General features: G+C 42.3%; 1 protein-coding gene across 2 annotated transcripts in view; it reads left to right on the plus strand.

The window, feature by feature from the left end:
• CTTNBP2NL (CTTNBP2 N-terminal like) overlaps positions 1–12,217 on the plus strand; it is an 82,359-nt gene that overhangs the window by 9,027 nt on the left and 61,115 nt on the right. The window contains exon 1 of one of the 2 annotated variants that reach the window (XM_030221505.1): positions 6,346–6,496. The exons of the other annotated variant lie outside the window; for it this stretch is intronic. Within the exon in view, the coding sequence (XP_030077365.1) occupies positions 6,374–6,496 (123 nt within the window). The 5' untranslated portion in view covers positions 6,346–6,373. Of the gene's footprint in view, positions 1–6,345; positions 6,497–12,217 lie in introns of those variants that run through there. 2 annotated transcript variants of the gene reach the window in all.

A 12,217-nucleotide genomic window follows, 5' to 3' on the forward strand; every position in this document is an offset into this window, starting at 1 on the left:
AGCCGCACTAGCTATTCCTGCGCAGCAAATGAGAAGAAGCCCATAGGAATTGAATGGGCTTCCTCTCATTTACCGAGCAGGAATCACTAGTGCAGTTTTGTAAATGAAGCCCATAGCTAGCTGCAGCCCTTGACAGTGTTGACTTCTGCAGGTTGATTTAGATCTGGATAGTCAGTACTGAGCCTTCTGGGTAGTGGCACTGAATATCTGAGTATTTGCCAGCTCCCAGAAGTTTTCCAGATAATGGCTGATATTCAATTTTGTATCCAGATAGATAACCATTCATAGATTGCTTTATTTATGGTTCAGCATCCTCGGTTGGTTAGCTGTTCAGGCAGCAACATTGAATATCTGCAGTACTTGGATAACTTCTAGTCCTCCCCCAAACCACTCACGTACTGCTCGGACAGTGCTGCTGTGGTCTGCTCGGATATTCAGTGGCACTGTTTGGGTACAGCCCATTTAGCACAATTTAACTACTACTACTTAACATTTCTAGAGCGCTACTAGGGTTACGCAGCGCTGTACAAATTAACAAAGAAGGACGGTCCCTGCTCAGAGGAGCTTACAATCTAAAGGACGAAATGTCAAGTTGGGGTAGTCTAGATTTCCTGAGTAGTGGTTAGGTGCCGAAGGCGACATTGAAGAGGTGGGCTTTGAACAATGATTTGAAGATGGGCAGGGAGGGGGCCTGGCGTATGGGCTCAGGGAGTTTATTCCAAGCATGGGGTGAGGCAAGGCAGAAAGGGCGGAGCCTGGAGTTGGCGGTGGTGGAGAAGGGTACTGAAAGGAGGGATTTGTCTTGAGAGCGGAGGTTACAGGTAGGGACGTAAGGGGAGATGAGGGTAGAGAGGTAAGGAGGGGCTGCAGATCTCTCCTGCCCAATTAATCATTTTGAATATCGAACTCAAAAGTGTTTTAAAATCCTTTAAAGCGATTGTAGGTCAAGAGGAATGAGAGACTTGTATTTTGCAGTGGTTCAAGAACATAATTCATAGATCTTGAAAAGACAGGAAGATTACTAATAATAAAGTGAACGTGTAAAATACAGACTGTGCTAAAAGAACAAAAGCACAGGGCGAAGGATACTTAAGTGCCATCTCTTCCCCTGTTCTTCCTCATTTTTATCCTGTTTTCCAAAGGGAGGAAGGGTTTTGAGATCAGTATGTCTGATAGGGTATGCATGGCAAGCATTCTGATTTCATTTAGTATTTTGCGTTCTTTCAGCAGTTTTGCTAAAATGCAGAAAGAAAAATTTGTTGGTTTGAATGATAAATGATAGAAAATTAAATAGATAAATGGCAGCTAAATTTACATGCTAGTTGACCATGTAAATTTATAGAATCACTAGCACTTATCTATATACTTTATATATATATATATATATATATATATATATATATATATATTTATCCTAATTACTCCCTTCTTTCTTCCTTTATGTAATCTCTACACATCACTAACTGTATCTGATATCCTGGAACGACAATGTAATAAAACTATGTAAGCCACATTGAGCCTGCAAATAGGTGGGAAAATGTAGGTTACAAATGTAATAAATAAATAAATATACTTATGCGCGTAAGTCCTAGCTGAGTGCTCAACACTATTATATAAATGAGGGGCCCTTTTACAGAGCGGCATTTCCACTCGCTGTTTTGGGACTGCCGTCAGCCCATCGCAGCTGCCGGCGGTAGTTCCACCCGAGTGTGCTCCATTTCTAGGGGAAAAAGAAAACCCCCCGGAAATGGCTTGAGCCCGGGAGCCCATATCACCACCTCGGTGCGTGGTGGTAAGGGCTCCCCATCGCATGGCCATTCAGTAAGAATTCTCCTTCTGCATGGCCATGTGCGCTGGGGGCTTTTTTACCCGCTGCGGCGCGGAAAAAATGTCCCCCGTCTCCAACGCAGGGCCTTTATTTCCGTAGCTTGGTAAAAGGGCCCCTTAGTGCATAGATGTAGGGGACGTTCACAGGGGAGTAGCATAGGCAGGGCCTGCGCAGTACCAACATTTATATAGGAATATAACTTACAGAATACATAAGTTATACCCTAAATTATTGCATTTAGGCATGCCCATTTTTTTCTGCTTTTGACGTGACAGAAGTGGTTGTGCCTAAATATAAGCGTGTTGATGACAATTTATGCTTGTATTTTATAATGGAATCTTGGCGCCCATATTTTATTACAGAATTAGCACTTGCCCCCAGATTCTATATATGGCGCTGAAAATTACGTGCACCCAATTTCCACGTGCAGTTTAGTTGAATAACGAACCAATTAGTGCCGATTATTGGGTGCTAATAATGAATTAATGCTAATTGGCAACAATATGAATTTATGCGTGCCATCTTGTTAGGCATATTCTATACAGATGTGTGCGTAAATTCTAGTGCGCGGATCTGAAAAGGGGGCATGGCCATAGGAGGGACCTGGGCCTTCCAAGAATTTGCACATATTGTTACATAATCCGCCTGATCCATGCTTAATTTAGGTGCAGGGATTTACACCAGGTTTCAGCTGGTGTAAATCCTTAGGTGTGGCTCCTGGCAGTATATGCTACTCTAAAAACAGCACCCAACTCTGAGCGCTCTGTATAGAACAGCATTTATTTTCTCTGACACCATATTATAGAGTCTAGTCCTCTGTGCACAGCATCTAGGGAAAGAGGATGGGATTTGATATACCGCCTTTCTGTGGTTACAATCAAAGTGGATTATGTATTATATACAGGTACTTATTTTGTACCTGGAACAATGCCCGATTACTGCCGCTCAAGCCATTTCCGGGGGTTTTCTTTTTCCCCTGGAAATGGAGCACACTCGGGTGGAACTGCCGACGGCAGTCCCAAAACAGCGAGTGGAAAGCCCGCACTGGGCTTAATGCCGCTCTGTAAAAGGGCCACATCACTTAAGTGACTTGCCCAAAGAGCTGCAGTACCTCTAGGTGCCTACATTTATGGCATCGACTTATAGAATTCACCCTTTGGGATTTTAAAAATGACAGCACATCCTTAATTGTGTGTGTGTGTTCTTCTGCACGCCTGTAACCTTTGTGTTGGGTCTAGCTACACTAATATTTTAGTACGTCATGTTCTCTAGGAGATCTTATAGTCTTATGAATTTCCAAGAAAAAACCTCCCCACAAATGTAGATATGAGTACACATGCATGTCCTGCAAAATAAGGCTCTATTAGTTCTCTGTGGTGGAGCTTCTTGTTTCTTACCCTGTTCTCCATCCATCCCTTCATTTTTCAGTGTCTTCAGAGTAGACATGAGTGCTTTGTTTCAATACCTTTTATAGCACAGTTAATCCACCGTTGCAGAACAGGGTCTTAAATTTGATAATAATATAGCTCCATGTTGAATGGAAGAGTCTGAACCGGTCCTGATTTTTCTTTCACCGCATGCATATAGATTTGTGGTTCCCAGTGGCTTAGACCCTTAGTTTAGTTTATTAAAATTTACTGCCTACATGACAGTTTATAAGCAAATAATAAAAATTTGGTAAAGAAAGCAGTGTTAAACAGTAAAAAAACAAAACAGAAAATACAGAGTAGCTAAGGTAAGTGATAGCCAGTAAAAAGCAATTTTTTTTTGGGGGGGGGGGGGGGGAGTTTTGCATGCCTACTGCTTTCATTGTATGCAGATCTATCTCATACATATTCATTAAGGATATCCTTAAAACCTGACTCATTGACAGCCCTTGACAATTGCACTTAGATTGTCAGACCCTTTACTAGGTTTTTTGCAGTCATTAAACAAGTAGGCAAATCCTACATTTTTTAAGCTTCTGACTATTGTTTTGAACTCTGCACTTGCCACAGTGCCAGAAAAGTGAGCATCACCAGTTGCTGATGCCCACTGTGTTTCAAGAAAGTCTAATGTTCTTATGTGCATAACAGATACTGTCAGAGTACAGAAATCCAGTAACAGAAAGTCAATTATCTATGACTCGGTACAGTGGAGTCCTAATATAGAGGGTCATTTACTAAGACCACATGTTAGCTCCATGAAGGCACTTATTTACAACAGGACCCGTTACAGAAAATGGAACATGTAGCAAATAATGCATGTTAACACCATTAGTGTACACTGTTAGTAAATGACTCCAGTAGTGCACTCGATTAAGCTGCATTTCCTAATACCACTAACGTGTCCTTAAATCAGATTTCCACCTCCAGCATGTTTCAGTGAAGGCAAACTCGATATAATGAATGAAATTCTTATTACTTTGAATCCCCACTGGATAGCGGAACTCATTTAATGAAGAATAATACTCTTCTAATTAATTTTATTATAATTTATCTACCACTTTGATAATCAATCCAAGTGGTTTAGTATAAAATAATGAAAATTTACAGAAAAACAAACAAGATTGTTGTTTATGATTTTGTAATGTATGACTTTATATAAATTGCTTTGGTTGAAATTTTTTTTTGTAAGCCACTGTGAATAAGTTGTTTTTGTGTGTGTTTTTATGTAAACTGCTTTGGATGAATTTTTTGGTTTGTAAAGTGGCATATAAGCTTTTAATAAAGATTAAAAAACATATTAAAGGTAGTATTCAAATGCTATCAGGGAGATAATGCAAGTCAGCATCAAGTTCATATAAACAGTAGTAGCAGACTTTTTATTTTAAATTGTAGTTCCTTTTCACGCTTTTATATTTGTTTATTGTACACCACCTAGATGGTACAAGTTGATGGGCTGTATATCAAATACATAATAAACTTAGACATTTTCTGACTCTCCTACCCAACTATAAATAAATCATATTGGATGTTAAGGATAAGCTCATATTTCTATGGCACAGCAGATTTACATTGACCTCTAACTCTTTTACCTATCGCTGCTAGTTGGATATTAATTTGTCTCTGTAAAAAAAAATTAAATGACTTTAAGGGCAATTCTATAAGGTGCACCTAAAATAAGATGACAGTTGTGCACCAGTGTTTTCAGAATACTGGCACTTGTGCATGAGATTGCTGCCCTTAATTGGCTAGGCACTATTCTGTAAACATTGGCGCACATGTCGCTTAGCATGCAACTGCGAATGGGCCGTACCTGTGGGCGAAGCATTGGTATGTCATGGGTGTTCTGTCTAGTGATGTGCACAACTTACACAATACTATGATCTGCAAGGTGAATTTAAGCACAACAACTTAACACCTACCATTGACATGGCATGAGCTATCACACCTAGATATCAAATTGTCAAGGCCACTTTGTGCTAGTATCATATAATGGGTTAGATGTGCCCTAATACTGTGTTAGAATTGGTTCAACACTCGCCCCTTTGTGGTGCCTATATTTTGCCATGACTTTATAGAATTGCCATCTTAGTGTTTTTTCCAGGCAATCAGAAGGAAACCTTCATTTCAGATTTCAAGCGGTAGCTATTCCATAGCATTGGAGCTGCTACAGAAAAGGTGGTAGCCTGCCAGTAAACACATTCTTGACCCCCTCCTAATGGGACAGTCAACACATATACTTGACTTATCGCAGTGCCCTTCATGGCAGGTACCACTGTAGGCTATTCTTCTGTAAGCTCAGTATGGAAGGAGTCTGCTGCATTTCTGGAATTAGCCATGTTTAGCTATGACCACTAACTCACACAAGATTCAACGTACAACATAAAGAATCATGTCATGTATGAGATGGGGGGAGGGGGGTCAGAGAGGAGCCACCCTTCACAAGAGGATATTGGCTTTTTTTGTTTCATACTAATAACTGCCAACATGTCTCCAAGTCACAGTGTTTTTTTCTGTCCTTATAACAAGCTACTGCTTAGATGCTCCATCTTGGAGAGGCAAGTGCAGTGTATTTTCATCTGGTAACACTGGAACTGAAAAACACCAAACCTTAGTTTAACATTTTAAATCCTTGGAGAACTGTTACCTTAAAATTTGGATTGGGCAAAACATGATTTTTCAAAAACTCCAGCAGGCAGAAGAAATAACGTTTCCATTTAGAAAATAGTTCCCTTTTAAGGTTGGAACTGTTGCTCACTATACTAAATCTGTTACAGACCTCAAACCCACACAGAAGCATTCTTTCCACCAAGCCAAGCAGGCTAGGTTGCATTCTTACTGACCTTTGTATGAACACTGGCTGGAATATTTTACCCAGTATGACAGAGTAAGCAGACACCAGTTCCTTTTTTTAAAAGTGTGTTATTATTTCTCATCATTTGTTTTCCATTTTGGGACACTTGAAAAACACTTTGCGACCCTTCTTCCTCCCCACCCCCCATACCACTCACCTGATGGCACTGTTGTCCTGTGTACTCTTTCTCACAGGTGTAGCTCTCTGCTTCTTTCTGCCGCTGCTGTTCTCTTCCTGCAATACAAGGTGACTAACTGTCACAATCTTATGCTGAATCTGCTGACCCTTGAGGGTTGGAGGAGACATAAGGAAGAATACAGCAGCAGAAGGAGGAATAGGATACACATCACTAGACAGAACACCCATGACATACCAATGCTTCGCCCACAGGTACGGCCCACTTGCAGTTCCATGCTAAGCGCCATGTGCCCATGTTTACTGTCAGGTGAGGGGGGAGAGGTGTGATTGTCGTAAGTGTTTTATAATACCTACTTTTCTTTATTTTTATCTTAGCTTCAGTAGAACTGAAAGGCTTATTAGCTTGTAGTAATATCTGCATATGCATCTCCCACAATCAAAACTGTACAAGTGTCTATAAAGAGTCTAGTTAAGTATAAGGAAAAGACCTCGTAGCTTAACTGTCGAAAACAAGAAACTTTTATCTTGACATCATAGTAGCATGCACCATGTAATTTTAACTGTTGAGCAGTGTCTTCATAGGTCTGAAAAACCTCCCTTTCCAATAACTTCACTTTAATGTAAACATTCAGACATTTTTGTTTATTTTTCTTTAAATATTTTTTAACTTACCTTCTTTACTTAGAAACTAAAGCTAAAACATAGTGACTTATCTGGCTCAATGGCCCCGCTCAATAGAGCGCTACTGTTTCTCTAAGGCTTCTTCGGGAGCTACATCAGTGTATCCGCCAAAAAGTCCTGTTAACTGCAAGTTCATCAAACCGCAGTCAGTCAGCACTCTGCAATTTTAGAAAGGATACATAGGTTAGAAACTGGCTGATAGCTATCCGGAGAAGAGGAATCAAGCGTAGGCTTTTTGAGCAGAGGACAAACCTCCCTTCTTCCAAACATGAGGGACAACCCCCATAGTAAGGCTTTGCAAAACCAAGTGCAGAGCCAGAGGTGCCAGCCTGTGAGAAGAATAAATCAACAGGAAGATAGAGGATCCAAAGCACTAGCGGTAAAATGCATAGAACAAAGCAAAAGAAAGAACTGAGTAAGGGAGGGAAGCGAAAAGGAAGGCCAAGTGGCATAGGCAAGAGGATGTACTGAACACTCAGGAACAAAAGAACATGCAAACCAGTCAGTCGCTAAGGGAGATAAAGGCAGGAGAGAAGTATGTGGCCAAAACATCAGCAGAAGGACATGATGAAGAGCAGTCGGAGGAAGGACGAGATGAGAGCTCAGAAACTACCTGAAACATCTTCCTAGAAGGACACTGAGACTGGGAGATAGTCTTGGATAAATAAGATTTCTTTGCCTTAATGAGCTGCATATGGTAGCACTTGCTTATGGATCGAAAAGAGTGAAGATTGGCTGCTGAGCGATTCTTCCACCAGAAATGCTCAGCTCAAAGAACTTGACAACAAAGAAGATGGAGTCCCTCATGGAACCATAGATGACTCAGCCGTTGAGAGGATGGAATATTTGGAACACGGGAACTGGGCTGATAAAATGGGGTGCAGGACATATTTTCCAAAGGAAGTGAAAGAAATCCATAGGGAACTGCAAAAAGAAGAGCGGGAACTAATTTAGGGTCCTTATAGATGAAATGGGAATGAGGAGTAAGTGAGGAGGAGGAATTAGCCACAGACACAGGATAGAGCAAATGTGAAAAGACAGGCAGAAAATGGTTGGACCACCCCAGTGGCAAAGCCAAAAGGAGGAAACAGAAGAGATAGCAGACTCACAAACTAAGACACGATCAAGATTGTGACCATGGGTGTGAGTAGCAAAATTAACCAGTTGTGCAAGAGAAACATCCTGAAGGTAAGAAAGAAATGCTGAAGAATGAGGAAGGCAAGGAAGATCGACATGAACATTAAAATCACCACAAATCACCAAGTTGTCAAAATGAATACTAAGTTTAGCAAGGGCAAGAAGAAAGGCATCCCATTCAGTATTAGAAATAGAAGGAGGACAATAAGAAACCACAATGTACAGAGAAGAGAAGAGTGAAAGTTTTACAATCAAAATTTTAGCAGAAAGTGAAGCAGGGAGACAGATGGCCAGACTTTCGCCCCTTTTAGTATGTCGAGCTATATGAAATGTAAAACCAGATGGGAGACTGTTGAGATAGGCCTCTTTGCCATCCCTCAACCAGGTAGTTTATTTACAAGATGAGGAACTTGGGACATTCTAAACTGGAAGATTCTACATGCATTTCCTTGTTGTGAGCTTTATTGTGCTTCTGAAATCAGGTGCAGCACGTTTCAGCCAGATCAATAGTTGATTCTGCAATTCATCCCTCGTTAGGCTGTATAATGTGAAAAGTTATGTCGCGTACATGTATGTGTGTGTGCACGCATGCTAAGCCATGAAGCTGTGCTTAATATAAAGGCCAACAGGTAAGGATCAACTGGTTGTGTCAGGACACACTGTAAAAATTTTGGTGACACATCAAACAGTTTTCTTTTACAACATTCGTGCTTTCCTTAACTCTAGTGTGACAGGTTGGGGAGAGTTGAGAACCAGGAAGTCCAGGGCCAGATTAAGTCCAACTGATGCCCTAAGCACAGCTCAACAATGATGCCCCCTTTTAAATCTTCAGTGCTAGCTGTGGTGTCATTAGAATAGCATCAGGTGATGTAGTTTGGAACTGAAATTATTTTTTTAGCCATTCAGTTTTCCTCCTACTTATTTTGGCTTCCAGCTCCCTTTCCAAGCTGCTGCAAAAGGCGACGGTAAGGACTCCCATGCTAACCAGGCAGCACGCAACACTGCCCACTTACCACCAGGTACACACCGGCACTACAAAAAACAGTTTTGTAGTGCCAGATACGATGGTGTGCAGGGGGTGGGAACTACCACCGGGCTGCTGCGGTAGCCCAGCGGTATTTCCTTTTTAGCGAGAGGTAAACCTGCATTGGGCTTTCCGCCACTTTGTAAAAGGGCTCCTCTGTTTCTCTGATAGGACTCAACTCAATCAATGAAAACTGAACCCATCTTGGAGAATCTGTGGTAAAAACCTGCCATAGCAATTATTATATAATAGAGCCCAGCTGAAAGAAAATAAATTAAGGTTCAGTATTAGAAAGTGTGGATGATGAAACCTATAATTTTATGTAGTACTTTGAGTATTACAGTAGCAGATAATTCACCTAAATGTAGACCCTCTAAATAGCTCACAGTCTAAAATTAAACATTAAGGGGGTCATTTACAAAGCTGCTCTACTGTTTTTAGCTCAAGGTAACAATCAGCTGGCGGTAAACGCTGAGACACCCATTATATTTCTATGGGCGTCACTGTTTACCGTCAGCTGATTTTTACCATGAACTAAAAACACTAGCGGGGCTTTGTAAAAGACCCCCTAAGAGTTGGTTAATGTTAGTCAGGGTGGTCTGTGCTCAAGCTATTGAACTGCATATCCAGATCCATTCTGATCACCACTTCTTTAATACATTTGCTTCCTGACATCTTTAATAACGATTTATATGCCTGGATATTTGTTTGGATTTGGCTCATGCCTTTTTCACATGGAGCTCAAGGTGAGTTACCTATTGTACCTGAATGTTATGAGATTCAGTGGAACAGAGAGGAGAGAGTCTAAGAATATATTTTTATGACTCTGTGTGCATTTACATAGACTAACTAATAACTATGCTATATGATCAGGGCAAACTGTCTCTAGTCATTTCACCAAACAGCAATCAGGCTGCTTGTTACGTTTCTCACGCTCTGCTTAGGGTCTACTACTACTACTACTTAACATTTCTAAAGCGCTACTATTGCTTGATATGCTCCCTGGGCATTAAAATGGTTGCCCAAAAAAAAATTGTATTTTTCAGCAATTGTACAAGGCCTATCATGCCATCTCCACCAAAGGAATGATGTATTTAATAAGCCTTACTTATCCGAGTGTGACCATTCAATGATTCTATTTTCCATGCCACCACTGCTTTGGATAGCCTAGGCCAGTTGCCCTAAATACTGTGATCCAGTGGCGTAGCAAGGAGGGCTGCCACCCGGGGCGGATCGCCGTTGCACCTCCCCCCCCCCCGGGTGCAGCACGATGACACCCCCCTCAGCGCATCAACAGCCCCCCCCCCCCGACCCAGTGCCTACCCTCCTCAGCTCCCTCCAACCAGTGCAATTTCGGAAGCCGTGGAGAGGCGCAGCGCCTCGCGCCTGCAAGTAAAAGAAGCGAAGATCGTCATAGGGCCTTCCCTCACGCTGTCTGTCCCGCCCTCTGCTGACGCAACTTCCTATTTCCGCAAGGGAGGGACAGACAGCGTGAGGGAAGACCCGATGACAGTCCTCGCTTCTTTTACTTGCAGGCGCTGCGCTGCGCCTCGCCTCTCCACGGCTTCCGAAATTTCTTTAAAGGTAGGGTGCTCAGCTGGTTGGAGGGAGCTGAGGAGGGTAGGCACTGGGTCGGGGGGGGTGTCATCGTACTGCACCCGGGGGGAAGAGCTGGCAGGGAGCACCCTCCCCCCCCCCCCCCCGAGCTGACACCCGGGGCGGACCGCCCCTCCCGCCCCCCCCCCCCCCCCCTTGCTACGCCACTGCTGTGATCTTTTCCCTCTCAGTCTTTGTTATATAGAGTTCTGCATGCAGCAGTTTCCTAAGAGAATATGCCTGGTTTTGTGCATGTTGTTGCTGTTTTTTTTTCCCCCTAACTTTCTGCAGAGCTGCCCAAAGGATTATAATTATTTGGGGAGGCTCCACTGCAAATAAGCAGGTTTTTCTGGCTTTCAGTTGCCAGGGCAATAGAGAGAGCCAGTTGGAAAAGCCCAAAACAGATTTCTTGTTTAAAAAGAAATTAGGAAAAGAAAACCAAAAATAAATCAAAATTTAAATATGGTTTAAAGGTTGTAAAAAAACAAAACACACAATTTTACTTGCCCAGTGTAGGAAGAGACCATGATTTCTAACACAGAGTCAAATTTACTAAAGCAGAGGTGGAAAATTACCAGATACCTGAACATTGGTGGCGGTTTGCTGCTGGCCCAGGAGGAGCCACTGCAACAGGCCTGGGCTGGAAGAGAGACACACTCCTTGCCTGTGATTAGCTTGGGAAGAGCCATTCTGATCTGGGGCTACCTTCTGCCTGTATAGAAAAAAAGGCCAAAATGGAGACAAAGATAAATAATTGCAAAACTAACAAAGAAAAATTGAACAAATGAAAATGCAAGAGACATAGACAGTGAAAACAAGAATCTGAAATACTGACAGAGTGATCAGTCCAGACAAGGTTTTGGACAAGTTCCAGAGGGAAAGGTCTATAGTCTACTTTTGAGACAGACATGGGGAAGCCACTGCTTACTCTGAGATTGGTAACTTGGTCCTTTTAATAAGGTGTGCTGAAAAGTGGCCTGCGCAGCTGTAGACGCATGTATTGGATGCACGCAGGTCCATTTTTTTCAGCACACCTTCAGAAAAGGCCTTTTTTTTTTTTGCTGAAAATGGACGTGCGGCGGTAAAATGAAAATTGGTTCATGTCTGTTTTGGGCCTGAGACCTTACCGCCGCCCATTCACTTAGCGGTAAGGTCTCACGCGTTAACTGGGCAGTAATCGTCAGCTCGCGTACAGTGCTGATTACCGCCCGGTTCGTGCCACTTGCCAGAAAATAAAATATATTTTCCAGCACATGTAAAAAATGAAATTACCGTCTGGGCCACACGGTAGCCGAGCGGTAGTTCCGAATTGGTGCTCGTAGGCACCTACACGGCTTAGTAAAAGGGCCCCTTCGAATTTTGCTACTGTTTGGGTTTCTGCCAGGTACTTGTGACCAGGATTGGCCACTGTTGGAAACAGGATACTGGACTAGATGGTTCATTGGTCTAACCTAGTATGACTATTCTTACGTTCTTATGGCATTTTCTAGTAGGTATTCACCATATCCTGATTTATGCTATGCCAGTAGCAAGCA

The sequence above is a fragment of the Microcaecilia unicolor genome, chromosome 12 (assembly GCF_901765095.1).
Source record: "Microcaecilia unicolor chromosome 12, aMicUni1.1, whole genome shotgun sequence".
Classification (NCBI taxonomy): domain Eukaryota; kingdom Metazoa; phylum Chordata; class Amphibia; order Gymnophiona; family Siphonopidae; genus Microcaecilia; species Microcaecilia unicolor.